The 17,181-nt window shown below is 44.2% G+C and overlaps 1 protein-coding gene across 1 annotated transcript in view; it reads right to left on the bottom strand.

The window, feature by feature from the left end:
* Nucleotides 1-17,181, bottom strand: part of blmh (bleomycin hydrolase) — a 34,323-nt gene extending 17,142 nt beyond the window's left edge. The window contains exons 1-6 of the mRNA XM_083637438.1: nucleotides 17,063-17,181; nucleotides 14,876-15,085; nucleotides 13,318-13,427; nucleotides 11,152-11,293; nucleotides 10,812-10,900; nucleotides 10,628-10,720 (exon numbers count right to left, since the gene is read on the bottom strand). Of these exons, the coding sequence (XP_083493564.1) occupies nucleotides 10,628-10,720; nucleotides 10,812-10,900; nucleotides 11,152-11,293; nucleotides 13,318-13,427; nucleotides 14,876-15,085; nucleotides 17,063-17,072 (654 nt within the window). The 5' untranslated portion in view covers nucleotides 17,073-17,181. The remainder of the gene's footprint in view (nucleotides 1-10,627; nucleotides 10,721-10,811; nucleotides 10,901-11,151; nucleotides 11,294-13,317; nucleotides 13,428-14,875; nucleotides 15,086-17,062) is intronic.

Genomic DNA, 17,181 nt, shown 5'->3' with positions numbered 1-17,181 from the left:
AACAAAATCAATATTGAAACACCTGCGCGTCCTCGCTGACAGACAGACAAGACTGACGGGGACGGAGGGACAGAGACAGACGGAAGGAGAGAAGGCGAGAGGGATCAGAGAGAGGTGGAAAGAACACACACTAACGCTAGAGCCCGACCGATAATTGCTCGACCGATATTATCAGCCGATATTATCACAGATATATTGGTAAGATATGTTGTCCAATATGTGCTGATATTTTTATTTTTTATATAGGCAGCATTTTATGTATATTTGATCTTTTTCTTCAAGTTATAGATATTTGTTGTATAAGCACAATCTTCATCAAAACTGGCCATTTTCAGCATGTAGGTTGCTAGCTAACGTTGTTGTTGGGATTTATCCGATTTTCCTAAAAAATGGTCAAAGCCAATGACAGAGCTTATACCCGCAGCCTGCTTCCAGTGAGTCAGACTATATCCATATTGAATTTCTTTACTCCCTAATATCGGTATTGATCGGCCCCAAAAACCCAGTACCGGTCAGGCCCTAAAACACAGGGAACCTGAAAGAAACATAATTGATAAACTGACTTAATTCTGCTTAGAAATGCCACACCCACCATATGGGTGGCAGTGAAACAACAAAGAGAGACTGGATTGACTCCCAAAACTCTGCTCTCTATTACTTCGCATTGATTCCCCATTAAAAAAATCTCCAAATGAGTTCTAATTACATCCTGTAAAATGCTGCTTCTTTTTTAAACAAACATACATTTGCCAATTGCCAATAACTTCAATAATATTACCCAGCAAGGCTTAAAGTACCGACAGCCATAGCAAGAGCAGCTGTCACATTTCTCAAAGAGCAGATCGCTCAGTTTGAAATCAAACTGAACGCCTCAGTCTTTCTTTCTGCTTCTCCTTTTTCTCTCTTCAAGCCTCAATGTTTCTCTTTCTCCATCCCCCTCTCCTCTCTTTCAGGAAAGGGACAGTCACCATTCAGGTTAGACTCGCACATCATGCACATCATGTGTGTGTGTGCGAGTGTGCCGTGTGTGTGTGTGTCAGACAGTGTGTGTTTTTAGAGTCCTGACCTCTCAGACGTGTGTGTGTTTATCAGCTGACATTGACTTTTTACAAGTGATGTGAATGTATCCAAATAGAACAGCCAGTGATTCCCAAAGTGTGAGCCGTTACTCACGGGTGGGCCGTGGAGGTACTGCAGGTGGTCCGCGAATACCTGCCAACACTCCCGACTTTCAACAGTCTCCCTATTTTCAACCCTTTCTCGTTACTCTCTTTCAGAGGGTGTAGCGGGCTTACGTAGTTCTAAAGCCAGAGCAAAGTTTCCATTGGTACCAAACATGTTAGCATGTTGGGAAGGATGTTAAATAACGCTCCAAAAAGGCGACATTTTGGCAAAGGCAAAACTATTTCAAATGGGTGCATTGACCTCTCATTTCTAGATACAATATCCGAGAGAAATGGGTTATATGGGTACTACACACAAGTTCATTTTTCACAGCCTAATATTGGCAGGTATGGCTCATAATATGGCTAAATAAAAAGTTTAAAATTTTCAATTTTGTAATTAAATGACCATGAAATAATTATGATTAAATATGTGTATTAAAAAGTAATCAAAACTAATGAAACAAAGCAATGGGATTTACATTACGTGCTCAAATGACATGTGTTTATGATATAGGTAGCATTATATAAAGTATGTAGCATTCTTAAGTTTGGGAATGGCTGCAATAGAGAATTTCTTTGGAGCAGACAACTTAAAGATCTGCCCAAATTCTCAATGTAGTGGGGTTGCATTCAATTCACTCAATTGGAATTTCTTGAAAATTCAACACTGAAAAACCCCTGGCATGAAAAGTTTGGCATTATCCACTCTATTAACACATTGACTGCCAGCCGTTTTTTTTGTTGCTGTAGGTAGCTTCTGCCAGGCCGTTTTTTGAGGATTCTGGCTCATTTTAAAAGAGCCGAGGATTCTTTTCTGCTTGGAGTTTGTGAACACAAAGTTCAGAAAAGTACTAATAGAATGTGTGCTTTCTCTGTCTAAAAGAGTTAGTTTGTAGAGTTAGTAGTTATGTAGATATTAGCCGTTGAGTACAGCATGGTTTCAGCTGTCTGAGAGTGAAAGCTGAGATAATCGCAGTTTTGTGAAATTCAATCAAACAGGCAGAACAGTCACTTTAACCATTTATTTTTGGCATCAGTGAGAGATCAGACATCCAAACAATATAGTTCTGAACACCCTCTCCTTCAACTCCTCCCTCCGTGGGCGTGTCTAGTGGCTTTCAGCCTGCGTTTGTCACAAGCGAGTGCTCTGCTGCTGCTGCAGCGAGTTCGAGCAGCCTCCCTCCCTGGCAGCGAGTTTGAGCAGCCTCCCTCCCTGGCAGCGAGTGTGGATAGGTCTCACTCGTCTCTTGGGTTTGAGAGCCCCGATGAAGCCCCGTGCGACTCTAGGCTTATGCAAATTTGCAATCCCCCGTGTGCTGCTGCTGGCGCGGCCCGAGAGCGGCGAGTCTGGTGACTGATGACTGTAAAATCGGCAAGCCATTTCCTTGAGAATGGAGGAAGCAGCCGCGGGAGGCGGCTGCTTTTGGTTGACTTTCTCTCTGTCGGGAGGGCACCGTCGCCACCTAGCTGGTCGGTAAAATAGATTATACACATTCAATACTTCCAATATCTCCATAGGAGACGCGGGGGGCATTGATCCACGTAGCACCGTCAAAAAAAAAAAAATGATTTTTTTTTGACGTATTAATACGTCAATGGCAGTGAACCGCTGGATTTTTTTTGACGTATATATACGTCAGTGGCAGTCAACGTGTTAAAAATGACTGATAATGAATACCGATCATACTTGCACTAGCTGCAAAGTCAACTGGGCCCAAGCCTGCAGGGTAGACTTACAATTTGTGCAGAACAGTCAACATAAGGATTTGATTCATGTTTAGACTGTCATTTCCGAGGCCGTCACATTTTTAACTTAATAACATCTCAACTGTAAACAGGTGGCAGGGTCCAGCTGTTCCTGATGGTTGCTTTTCATTGACATTGGCAACAGGCAGCTTTCTGGCCACCCCATCTGTCTAGCAGAAGGTCTATATTAAGACCCCTTATCTGAGCTCTGCTCGGGGGGGGGGGGGGGGGTCACCTGTTATTGACAATAACAGGAAGCAAAGAGGGAGACAAGACGGCGGTACGAGGAGGGGATATTACATCCCCGCTCGCTGTACAGTTATGAGTGTGTGTGTGTGTGTGTGTGTGCGCGCAATCTGTGCATATATACCCACATGTTTATCACACATACACACACAAATAATTAACTGTGCTTTTAAAGAAACTCCAGTTTCAGAAACTCTATAGGGTACCGAGCCATAGAGACACTGCATGAAATAGGCCATGCCCATCACGGGGGAAAAGCTCCGTTCATTTCCACACACCAGCGTGATTTTCCTTGAATTAAACACAGCTAAAAGCTGTTGTGTGGTGGGGCCGCGCAGACAACAAATGTAAAAAAATCGCCAGTTAAAAGTTTTTTTGTACTCCTGAGCAAAACAAGGAAGCCATTGAGAATTGGCGAGAAGAAAAATTTGGATCTAACTGTCAAGGAAGTAAGTTGGAGTGTTCATCTTCCGTATATACAATCTTTTTGTGCAACACGCAACCATGCATGCGACATAGGAGAACGCCAGGATTGAAGGGGGGGGGTTTCTGTTTTCCCCCGTCTTGGGCGTAGCTTCTGAATGATGACGCGTTATGCAGTGTCTCTATAGATGGTACTACCCATGATTTTCCAATGCTGTGCCAAGGGTGTACAGACAGCCAACCTGCCACATGCTGAAGCTGGGCCAGGTGGGGGTGACCGAGCTTACAATTAGTTCCTGCAGAGATAACCAGTACGTCTATAGAAGACTGCTAGTAGTTAGCGTTATTCTACTAGCATTATGTCTGTAGACCTCTGTTAGCATTTAGGCTAGTGGACGTAGCAAGTTTTGCGTGTCTTACCATGAACATTAAGCCGACTTACTGCACGCTATGGAGCGCTAGCCAAGGCTAATGTTTGATAGCATCTGTGCTCCACTGTTGACGGTCAGTCATCCTTGTCGGCATGTCATGTTTACTTGTTTTCCGCTACCCAAACAAACAAAACTAATCACGTGATGTTAGGAGTGAAACTAAGCAAAACGAGACAATACAGCAACAATTGAGAAGATATTCCGAGACAGGAAAGTAAACAAGAAATGTTCCTCCCTCCTTCAAAGACTACTGCCAAGGTGCCCATGAGCAAGGCACTTGACCTTCAACTGCTCAGCTCCAAAGCAGCCAATGGTACAAGATTGTTACCAAAATGTACACTTTAACGTACACTGAAAGTACAAAATATTAGGGACATCTTCCTGAGATTGTGTTGCATCTCAATCATCTCAAAGTGTCAAAATCCTTCTCCAACTCGTCTGCTTCTCATCTACATCTCCTCTGGTATATATTGAATAAGGGAAATCAATAAAGGCCAATGGCTTCCACTAGGGATAGTCCGATACCGAGTATCGAATCGGACCATCCCTAGCTTCCACCTGGACTCTCCTCATCATCGGTGTAAAAACAGTAAGTTATTTGATACCTACCCTTACCTGTTACAAACGCTGAGTTGAAACAAAGCATGCACCTCACTGCTACTCTGAATGGAGTTCAGAACCATTGTCTAGAGAAGCTGGACTTGTGAGTGTAAGCAAATGACACCATGCAAACAGTTTGGCTAAAAGTGAACTCAAGTTTTGATTGAATCTTTCATGTTTCGTAAACACAGCACACATGTGGTCATTGTTCAACGATAACAAACGGCGCACAATTCAAGAAATGTGAGCAGACGCATTAAAGGCAAAGCAGTCCGCCTGAGCAATGAGCTTTGGACAAAATTGATCGCTGCAGTCTCTTAACAATGATACACAAGATACAGAAACCCACCCACATCGAACTAATGGACTGAGCCAATGGCCATTAGTGAGCCTATACTCTCTAGAATCACATTGAGCAAGTCCCTCTGTGAGTTGACGGCTGTCTCGTGAATTAGCCTCATCTTAAGAATCACTCCCTGTATGTTTCGGAGCCAAGACCAGAGCTGCACATGGCGTTTCTGCTTCCATGACGCAATGGAGCACGGAGGGCTACAGTTGCAGCATGAGGGATACCATCTGTGTGTGTGTACGTTGAGCGCTGTACGTTACCAGCCAATGTCCCTCCCTTCATGTGTGTGTGTGTGTGTGTGTTTGTGTTTGTGTGTGTGTGTGTGTGTGTTTGTGTGTGTTGTGTACGTGTCTATGTAAGTGAGAGGAGAGGACCAGGGACACACCGCAGATGCGTCATGAAAGAGAAAACCTGTCTTAGTTTGAAACGTAACAAACGAGGCCTCTCTGTCTCTAGTCTCTGCACCACAGCATATGGATGCTGTCATCCTAACAGGCTCTATGAAGACAACCTGTCAGTGACTAGTATAGACACTGCATGAAATAGGCCACGCCCATCACGGGGGAAAGCGCTCCATTCACTCCCATACACCAGCGTCATTTTCCTTGAATTAAACATAGCTAAAAGCTGTTGTGTGGTGGGGCTGCGCAGACAACAAATGTAAAAAAATCACCAATTAACTGAATTGGCGAGAAGAAAAATGTGGATCTAGCTGTCAAAGAAGTAAGTTGGAGTGTTCATCTTCCGTATATATGATCTTTGTGTGCAACTCGCGACCATGCACGTGACATAGGAGAACGCCAGGATTGGGGGATTGGGGGGGGGGTTTGTTTCCCCCCGTTTTGGGCGCGGTTTCTGAACGATGACGCGCTCCGCAGTGTCTCTATGCTGAACTAGTGCAGGCACAGGTCACAATGGGTTAATAAGCTTCTTTTGCAACGGCGTTTTCTAGGTAAATTGAGATGCGCTTGGTTTGTAGCCAACGTGCAACAACGGATAGATTCCAAACACGCAAAGGCATTCATTCAAATCAAGCGCACCCCGGGTACAGTAAGTGGAAGCAGAGACGTGGGTTGACCCCGGGCTGCCTGTCGTGGGGAGTGTGTGTGGGACTGGCCTGATGAAGACCAGGGCACAGACACAGGAGGGGGGTGGACTGCATCACCTCCACACACACCAAAGTGGGAGTGACACTGGCACTTTGATCCCGGGAAACAACACGAGTGTACGCAGGGATGCAAAACACACATGTGAACACGTAGAGAGGCTACAGCACGTTTAAAAGTCTACGCAGAGCTACTGCGTAGGCCTGTCCGCACGCAGTCCTACTGTTATATGTGACCACAAACACATAGGTCTGCACACACGGACAAAAGCACATGGACAAATTGACGTTGGAAAGGAAAGTCCACGTGCACAATGCATGCAAGCAGTACCTTCAAGTGCTTTGCTGAAAGAGTACTGTAATAGCAAAATGCCAGTACTACACACTGCCGGGCGATATGGACCAAAAAGCATAATCTCTGTATTTTTAGACTGAATGGCGATACATACTACAGAATATATATCTTGGTAGATTCTATGAAGCGGGCTACAGTAACTGTTCAGTTGTAATTTCGCAGCCACGTGTGAGATGTCACAAGCATTTTCATTCAAACAAGACAAGAAGAAAGGGTTTCTTTCCCCTGACTATTGGTGCTTTCACAAAGTATTTACACAATGAGATTGTTGATATATAATCAATAGTAATGTGGATATAATGACTCAGCGGCTAAAGGCAAATATTAGAACAGCTAGAACAGTCTGGTAAGTTCAGAAAACGACATCAGAAACCAGGAAAAGACAACACTTATGCCATATCATATTAGGATATCCAAGACGATATCCAGTCTCACAAAATCAATATGATATATTGCAAGTTTACTGTTTCGACTGGTGGTGATCTCATTTTCGAGCGACATTCCTCCCATGTACACTGTACGACACAGCGAGGACGACATATTGATTCTTGTAATCACGATTCATTGCCAGTGGCGACAACGCGTCCCTGAACAAATGTTGCTCAGACTACTAACGGCACTGCCCTGGTTGTTCTTTTAGACGTGGCCAAACGCTCCATCACCACTGGCCGTGGCAGAGTTGTGTTTCGCAAAACAAACCACTTCCAGGTGGACAAACACACACACTGACAGCCCTCTCTACCCCCCCACCCTGCCCTGCGTGCAGCGGGCCCAAACGTTACTGTTGCACAACCCACGCTCGCGTGTGTGTGTGTGTGTGTGTGTGTGTGTGTGTGTGTGACTGTGTGTGTGTGTGTGTATGGTGACGGGCGGCTGGACATCCATGCTGGAGGCGCTGTGAGATACAGGGTTGTTTAAACAAGCAGCCACCCACAGCCACACAATGCAATGAAACCGCTCCCAAACAAAGGCTGCTTAACCAGACCCCCCTTTACTGTGTGTCGAGGTCTCAATAGGAGACTGATTGACTGACTGGCCCCACACATGCATGTGCACGCTCATAGACACAAACAGGTAGCATGCATACAGCCGCGTGCGCACACACACACACACACACACACACACACACACAGACACACACACACACACACAGTGTAAGTTGGCAGAGCCACAAACACACACATAGCAGACGAGGCACATGATCTTATTATGCTGCACGCATGCATGAGCTTGCACAGAGAAGGCCACTGTACATGCGTTAACAATAACACACGTGTTATTGTGTGCGTTTCAGCGAGTGCGTCTATACATCGCGGGTTGTAACGATACAATACGCATATTCGTATTGAAGCGTTTAGCTACGAGGCTTTAGGTTCAATACACGTTGCAAACGCGTATGCCTCCTATAATGTTTGATGTTTCTATTTTTCCCTACCTGAGTGCGAGCATAGCAATTTCCCCTCGGGGGCATCAATAAAGATATTCTGATTCTGAAACCGAAATAATCTTTCACTGCTGAACAACAGTGCAAGTCTTCTACAAAGATATAATGGTCAACTAAAACGGAGACTAAAAAGACAGAGGCCAACGGCGTTAAAGAAAAACATTGTCGTAAATTGAAAAAAAAAAAAAAAAAACTAGACTGCAAAGATAATCAAATAAATAAGTAAAATAAATGAACAAATTTTTTTTTTTTGACCAATGACATTTCTCTGGCATTTTTACTTTTTTGCTGTATTGAAAAGTAAGACCACTGTGTCATATCGAACCGGAGCGTGAGTTTTGTGACACCCCTGCTATACACGGACACACTTTTCTCTTCTGCGCTCTCTTCTATATTATATTACTGTTTTGGATGCAAAGCTGTGCCACGTCACATGCTCTGTGATAAGCATCTTGTTTATGGAACGGCCAGCTTTGTATTCAGATTTGTGAGATGTTTGACTGTGACTGCGTTTACATGGACGTGAGTATCCCGGGTTATGAGGCTTATGCTGGTTTTGATCATATTCGGGATATGGCGTTTACATGGGACACAGAGAAAACTGGTTATTCATATACCTGTGAATACATGGTAAGTAATATCCCGGTTACTGATTACTGTATGCTATTTGCGCTGGCGCCTGTGATCTTTACAACACCCCGGCATCATTATTATTTTGTTTGATTTTTATTTTCGCTTGTATTGGGTGTTTGACATCATTCACCTTTTTTGTGGCAAGACTGTGTGGGATTCTCTTGGATTCTCTCTTCACGGTGGTCTGTCTTGCTTCTTTCTTTCATTTTAGTCACAACACCTTTGTCCTGTAGTCTGTAGACTACAGACTTGAATAGGTCAGCATTTCCATGCATTCTCCTATCTAAGCTGCCAAGTATATTTTAACATTTAAAACTCTGTTTCCTCATCGCTCCAGAAGTGAGACTTGGCTGAAGCCGCGCCTGCGCAGGTGGTCGGCTACAGTCAGAGGCCAGGATCATATGTATACATGCAGTAGTATCCCGGTTTCTTTTGGAGTACTCCAGCTAGCATCAAGAGCAGTGTTTCCCCTACCATTCTACAGGCCTTAGATTTTTTTTCCTGCTCTCCTCAAAATTTCAATAAACCTTTATGGTATATTATTACAGTACAACAATACTAGTGTTGACAGTAATAGAAGATGCCAAATCATTCAAAACAATAAGCATTTTGCTTTTAGGAGCATTGTACCAGCGTGCAGCGCTGTTCCAAAATGTGTCAACGTGTGTCGTTGCCTGGGAAACGCACATCCCATAATACAACTGTTCGCATCACATCCCATAATAGTATGATGACACTTGGGATGCCATTGTGAACATAGATGCGAACAGGTTAGCTAAAAGTTTAGCGTCGCCAGCGAGGGCGCCCACCGGTGCGGTCGGGGTACGTTTCGAAATCCCTCCAGGCCTGAAAATGTTTCTAGGGGAAACGCTGAAGAGGTTTCTCAAAACCGGGATAAGGGCTTATCCAGGTTTCTGAAATCAGGATATGACATTTACATGCACAAACACAAAGACTGGATACTCCAAAACCCAGACATTAACCAGAATACTCATGTCGATTTCTGTGATGATGTGTACACAATATTTGATTAATTTCTTTCACCAGAAGTGACACAGCTAGGCACACACACATATGCACAAATGTACATATACTACTACACACTTGCATGAAAATCACACACACAATACAGCATCCCATGCTGTCATCAGTGGATTGTCAGCAGTGTGTACCGTACAGTATATCATTACCGTCAATATTTGTCAACCCACGCATTGTTATGCAACTTTACCTCAAAGAGACACGTTTGTCGTTTGTGTATAAGAAATAAAAAAAAACGAACTACAACAGTACTCACAATATATTCAAACATGTATATATAAAATAGGTTGATTTTGGAATTGAGAGACATTATGTACATATTTTGCAGCCTATCCTGCTAGGGGGGAATTGACTGTAAAATAATAATGTGTAATCAATATGTATTCAGTTACTGTGAAATGGACCTGAATATGAACAAATAGGAAACTATCCATCTCACAACTAAAATGCATAACACGACAGTGAATGTATATTTAGGCCCAATATCACTGCCAATGAATTACTTATAGTGTCTTTGTACGATACTGTACTGTAGAGGCGCAGGAACTATGACCATGATTTATAATACCCATAAATGATCATGTCATCCTTTTCAATGCAGTACTTCATAGTACTGTGCCATCCCTCTCCACAGCTGAAACGGCACTATAAGCCCCACTGCCTGAATGACAGCCATGTTGAATGTGTAATAAGAGTACTGAATGTCTAATAGTTGCGTTATATTTAATAGTCTGCTGTCTGTCTTAAGTGCAACATTATCTGTAAGGTTCTGTTGCTCCTGTGCCATATGTGCCAGTACATACTGTGTTACTGTGTGATATACTGGTCTATCTCTGTACCACTGCCACCAATTCATTGCCAAGTATTATTAGACAGCCCCCTCTTCTGGCGAAAACGGAACAATGTGACAATGTAAAAAATAAAAATGGGGGGGGGGGGGGGGGGGGCATAAACTGACTACCGTAATTTATGTTTATTCTGTGTGTGTGTGTGTGTGTGTGTGTGTGTGTGTGTGTGTGTGTGTGTGTGTGTGTGTGTGTGTGTGTGTGCGTGTGCGTGTATGCGTGCTACAGTAGTGTCAGTCTCACCTCCTCTATCATGGTGTCCATGGCATCAGACAGTTCAGCTTTAGTGGAGTCGCTGGCCACCATGTTCCTCAGTCGTAGACAGTATTCTCTCAGCTGGGGGCACAGTGAAACCAACACAGTCAGCACTTCCCTATCCATCACGTGACAGTAATGACTGGAGAGTGAGGGATGTGTGCAGACGCACCTTGTTATTGAGAATGTCGTTCATTCTGCGCGAGGCCTCGGAGCTGTGCGCCTCTGGGAAGCATTTCTTTGGGATGACGCCATACTTTTCTGGAGACAGGGCAGCATAAAACAATGTTTTTTTTTTACGCCGGTCAGACAATTCTAATGTTCTCCAGCAGGCGGTTTTTGGTGTTGTTATACGGAAACAGCTCTGTAATTAATTAAGGAACTGACAGGGGTTATTAGATTCGACATGAACTATTTGTCATTTTGATTCTGCAAAAAACAACAACAACAACAATCTTTTAAAGCCCTGACATGTGCGGGAAGGCAAAAATGGGATGAGGATGGAAACTGACCAATGAGGTTCACCAGCATGTCCCACTGTCCTCCGTCATTGGTTGGATTGGAAAGCAGGAACTGGACCAGGCGGCCGTCCACTGGCTCTTTCCTCTGGGCTGTCTCCACACAGGCCTGCAGGTAGTAGTAACAACGCTCGACCTGAAGAGAGGAACACAACAGAGAGATATGGTGAGAGAGAGAGAGAGAGAGAGAGAGAGATTGAGAGACAGGCACACAGTAGGCTCTTTCACACCGGCCTTGAAAGCCGAAAAATGCACGGAAAATAGGATTAGCGCCTCCGATGTGAAAGTCGTGAACGCGCTTTGGTGGACAATTGTTTTACGCCTTTTGTCCCGCGACGGGAGGTAGTAACAGCGCCGGGTTACCTGGCAACCCGCCTCCACTTGAAAGGTCGTCGCAGCGAGCCGGAAAAGGTGCGAATGGTCTGCTCATTCATAAAAAAAATTACAGGGGAAATCACCTCATGTATCAAGAAAGTGCACGAGTGAAAGTAAAAAAAAGTAGCCTATACAATCATGACTGCAGGGACGCCAGGAGGAATGCTCCGTGCGGTTAGGCTTTATGCTCAAACTATGTTGACATTAGTAGGTAGGCTACAATTAACGGATATAATAATAAGCTTCAGAGGGCTATAGCTGTCTGTGGCGAGTTGGTGAGGTTATTCCCTCTCGAAATCAGCTCTGTGCATTCCCTTACAAAAACTACTAACGTTAAGTAGTCATGTGCATTTATAGCCTATACTATTCCCCCGACGAACGTTATGCAGACTGCAGCTGTTTGATATGCGGGCGGTCGTGTATCGTTCCAATTTTAGTAGGACACCATATCGATCTGCCCGCCCACCATGCGAGTGCACCTATCCTCCCTGCTCAGCGGACTAGGAGGGAAGTCTTGTTGAATGAATTCGTTCATCATACAGTAGCCTAGGCTACACTAACCTATGAAAATATACATTTGGGCTAGGAGGAGCAGGAAATCCCTCCGCTCGCCTTTCAATCCGGGAGCAGGGGATTTCACCTGAAAGTACACGCTAGCAGCACGGTAATGTGGCCGTGCTGCTTGGCTCTGTGTGAAAGCAATTTCTGTGGCGAGGCGGCTGGCTTTACGGGACTCCTAAACGGCAATTTTTGCGCGATCTGTGTGTGAAAGAGCCTAGTGTGAGAGGGAGAGACAGACAGACAGACAGACAGAGAGACAGAGACAGAGAGAGACTAGCAAGTGATAATGTAATAACTGACTGGCCTAGATGGGAACATCGTGTTTGGGTGGCTAGTTACACAAACAAACTTATAAAAGGCAGATCATATTTTTCCAGTGCTGGTTTTGTCTGATGGCTCACCATTTTGCCATCATTACATCATACAACAACCCTGACAAGTCTGTATGCTTGAGGTAAAACATTCAATCAATATACATTAATTCCTTGGTTTAGGAACCGACTAAGTCAAACTGATGTTGTCGTGTATTTGTGATGACAATGCATTGGTGATGTGTTGTGGTTAGCCACCAACAACAAGCTAACATAATTAATGCGCTTCTGGGTGAGCATGCAGAAGTGCATAGAAGCTTAGACTGTCATTTTTCTGAGATGTATAGTTTAAACCTCATGTTATAGCTCCCCATCTAGATGGCATTACAAGGTATTGTGAAATGACCAACATTTAATTATATACCAATGCCAGATTCAACTTTGTGTGAATGCTTTTCTTGTAGGACGCCTCAATGGGTGTGGAGTCTATTAACCAAAATAGATGTTGAGAGATAATATTCTGTTCTAGGGAAGCCTGTTCTAAATATTCCCGCACTAACCTACCTAACCATATACCAATTATAATGTGGCAAGTGACATGTTGAATGCACTACAAAACAGCACGTTTAATAAATATAATGCAAATCTACACAAAAAAATATAATCAAAGACAAAATATACATTGTATTCACCTTATGTAGAAGAGGCAGTCTGGCGTGAGAGACTAACAGGAAGTGTAAACACAATCGAAAGTTCTGATTGTGTTTACATTTCCTATGACTCATAAACCTAGTCTGACTCGTATGTGAGTCCAACTAGGTTTATAACTAGGTATACTGCAGCCAAGGAGACATGATGAGTGAGGTAAGGGGTGGATAGTAATGATCAGGTGGGTGGCTCTATTAAAACTTACCTTGTCCCAGAAAAAGAGATAGGACTGACTGAACTCAAACTCTTCTATGTTAAACTTCTTCATGAAGGGAAGTCGCATGACATTGAGGCACGAGAAGATCCAACATCTCCCTGGAAATAAAAAGAACACATTAGCTGAATTTTCTAGAAACACACAGGCCCCTTCCTATACAGGAAGGGGCAGAGCCGGCTCTATTTCCTGAGGAGGCTGGGGTCCTTCAACATCTGCAAGAAACTCCTGCAGATTTCCTATGAATCTGTGGTCGCTAGGGTCCTCTTTTATGCTGTGGTGTGCTGGGGAGGCAATGTCAAAGTGAGAGACGCGATGCGGCTGGACAAGCTGATCAGGCGAGCGGGCTCCGTGATCGGTGGAGAGATGGACTCTCTGGTGAAGGTGGCGGAGAGAAGGTCTCTCAACAAACTGCTGTCCATCATGGACAATGACAGTCACCCACTACACACCACCATAATAAGCCAGAGGAGCTTGTTCAGTGGCAGGCTGCTGTCACTGAGCTGCTCTACAGACAGACTAAAGAAATCATTTGTCCCCAGAGCCGTTCCACTTTTGAACTCTTCCCAGCGGGGGAAGCGAGGTCATGTGTATGCCTTCCCTCTGTTGTCTCTGCTGCGTGTGTTGTTGTTGTTGTTTTTTAGCCCTGCCTGTTTTTATTTATTATGTTCTCTATTAGGCACTCGGTCACTTTAGGTTCTGGCTTTTGCACACGGCCTGTTAGTATCTTTTTATATATTTTTTTACTGTGTTTTTCTAATTTGTCTGTGTGTTTTTATTGACTGTATGTGAGCTGCTGGTACATGAATTTCCTTCGGGATCAATAAAGTATCTACCTACCTACCCACCTACGTGTTAGCAGGTACGTTTCTACAGGCAGGAGTAGTGCCATGTGAAGATTTGACCAAAATAAGATCACCATTGGTTGAAAACCATAACATTCTCTCTTACAAAGTGGTACCGTACTTGTTAAAGAACAGTCGGTAACCCAAATGTTTGGTTGACAAAATGTTAACATTGGGGGAATCATCTTTAATGTAGAGATATCCAAAGACAATCATCAAGTAATTATTTCCCCCCCAAAATGCATACTTAATATTTTGGAATACACCTTCTTATATGATACCATCTATGAGAGATGACAGGACCAGGCTACATTTTAACACTGCCTGCATTGTCATTCAACAGTACCAGTGTACAGTATTCTGGACAATCTCCAGTGCTCTATGGAGTCATGCTTAGTGTGACTGGGTGTTTCTCATACTGTTGAATGAGGGCAATTTGTATAGCTGGAGCCCATAATTATCCCACAAAAGGCATTTTTCTTCTGCTGGTTCTTTTTCTGCCTTCACTGATGACTGATCTGAAGCCCAGAGCAAGCTAAATAGGTTTTAAATCTCACAAATTACTGAACCGAAACAACAGCAATCAGCCAGATGGTGGCAGCACCTTCAAACTCCTGAACCATGTGGCTGACAGAATCTAATTATTGTCCTCCTGATTTCTTGGCTCAAGACGAATCAAAACTGGATTTAACCTGATCACTTACCTGAGTTTTTCTGGTTGGTGATGGGCTTGCCCTCTGTGGGGACGGAGTGCTGGAAGATGTGCACCGTGTCCTGGACCGTCTGCCGGTGCAGACACACCTCCAGCGGGTCGATGGAGGTGGACACATTCTGGGCTAGCAGGTAGCGTGGCTCGGCCCGCAGCCGCTTGTTAAAGGTGGCTACCTTCTCCTGACTCAAACCTGGAAGAGCAGCTGGGGGGAGACAATAACAGAGTGAGAGACAGAGAAGGCCAGAGGGACAGAAGATAGAAGCCAGACAGGTAACATATTTGAGGGCTTTCAAAGCTAGACTCAGGCAGAAGACTATAACAATAGGACACTTCCTATGTTCAGACAACTGACTGAGGAATTTCCCAATGTACGGTACTGATTCCCTCGAGTCTCCTGTGCACTTTAGGCCTACAGTATATACTTCCCGCTTAAGATCTGATTTATGAGCACTACTCTGTTCAGATGTCACATTAATGCCTGGAAAATGGCAGATCAATAGTCATAAACTAACAACAGAACCTTTCTTGATGAATACTACAACTGTCTGGTGGCGGGTGGGTGGGTGCATCCTTCCTTGCTGCCATCTACTGTATACAGAGATCATTGGGAGGAATAGCCTATAAATGTCCAGTCCAATTACAGATGAATCATCTTGGTTGGATTGGAGCTCTGATGAAGTATAGACTTGGGGTGGGAGGGACAAAGGAAGCAAAGACGCTTGCCAACAGCAGTACTATAACTGGGCCTAGGGAGGGAGCCTAGGCTGACCAAAGATGGCTGGTATCAGTCATCTCTGTCTCCATCAATGAAAGGAACACACTGGAAAGCTTGTCCAATCCAACTACATGAGGGAGAGTAGGGAGGTCCATATACACTTTGACAGATTCAGCATTGGTGTGGTTTGTAATTCCCTCAGAGCAATTAAACATTGGGCGGGATATTGCCTAGTCATGCATGCTGCCTACAGCTTGGCCCCTCTCTCTCGTCTCCATTATATTGTTTTCCACTGACACAAAGATGAAATGCACTGGCCACACACACATTAGCACAGTGTCACGCATCATTAACTATCTAGCCCATATTCTCTGGAAAACAAACAAAAAAAAAAAGGCTTGCATGGCTGATGCCAGCATGGCTGATGCCAGCATGACACTGTTTTGCTTGTGGCGCAACGGTTGAATTGATGATTGCGGCTATAATCTGAATAATCTGAAGTGGAGTACAACTTCACAACAACAGCAGCAGCAGGAGACACACATGGCATGTGTGCACAGTGACTGCACACACTCACTCACTCTCTCACACTATAGGTGTATTGTAGGCAGCAAACAGCCAGTTGGTTGGTTGTTTATCTCTCTTTCATGCTCTCTTCCTCAAAAACATGTGAAGGCATGAATGGTGAGGACAGACAGCGTCACACTATGTTTTCTATGGCATGGGGCCAAGCACAGGTAGCAAGGATGACTTGCATATACAGTGGTGGTTATGCAACTGGTTAATTATACAAATCCCTGTTCCATGTGCATGTCGTCAACTGAAGTCCAGTTAGCCTGAAGCCAAGTGAAGACCAAGTAGACTATCAACTGTGACTGACTAAAGCACAATCCGAGCAAAATTCATAACTATGAGATGCAAACGACAGACTCCATTGTCTGACATTTATCACTGCTAAAAAAAAGAAAGAATGTGGTGGTGGGGGGGGGGGGGCGGTCTGGCAAATTGATAATTTCATCTAATAAAAAATCTTCATTGTAACAAAATGAAAGAAATCACTCAAGATGAATCACTTTCATTTCAAGAGTTTGGCAGCCTGGAAGAGGAATTTCCAACTCCATTCTTCACTAGGCTGCAATGCAATGTATTCCCAATTAGTTGCTAGCGTTATATACCTCTGCTCATAATAGCCCTTAGCCAAAGAGCAAACGTGTATATTAGCGGACTATCTTTCCTGCTGGGAATATCGCCATTATGCTGGCAAGCTATTGGCATGAACTGTCAAGCTAGCTGCTGAAATGACGGGCAAGTCATGCTAGCAAGCCGCTAACGCGAAAGCTAACCTAGCCCGTTAGCTGGGCAGCTCTCTCAGCTGTCAGCTATCACCAAATACAGGATGTGCTTAGCTTGCCCGGCTAAACAAAGGACCATGAATGGAACAAGGGAAAATGACACTCAACGTACCAATGTCCATGTTTCCTAGAGGGTTGGCGAGCGTTTTCTATTTTCCTGACAAGTCACCGGCTCTTTGTTTATCTCATTCGCCCACAGTCAGTCAGTCAGAAAGGGAGAGACTAGTGACC

The sequence above is a fragment of the Poromitra crassiceps genome, assembly GCF_964638095.1.
Source record: "Poromitra crassiceps genome assembly, chromosome: 5".
Classification (NCBI taxonomy): Eukaryota; Metazoa; Chordata; class Actinopteri; order Beryciformes; family Melamphaidae; genus Poromitra; species Poromitra crassiceps.
The sequence above is the reverse complement of the archived record's forward strand: the minus strand, read 5'-3'. Positions and strand labels throughout refer to the sequence as shown.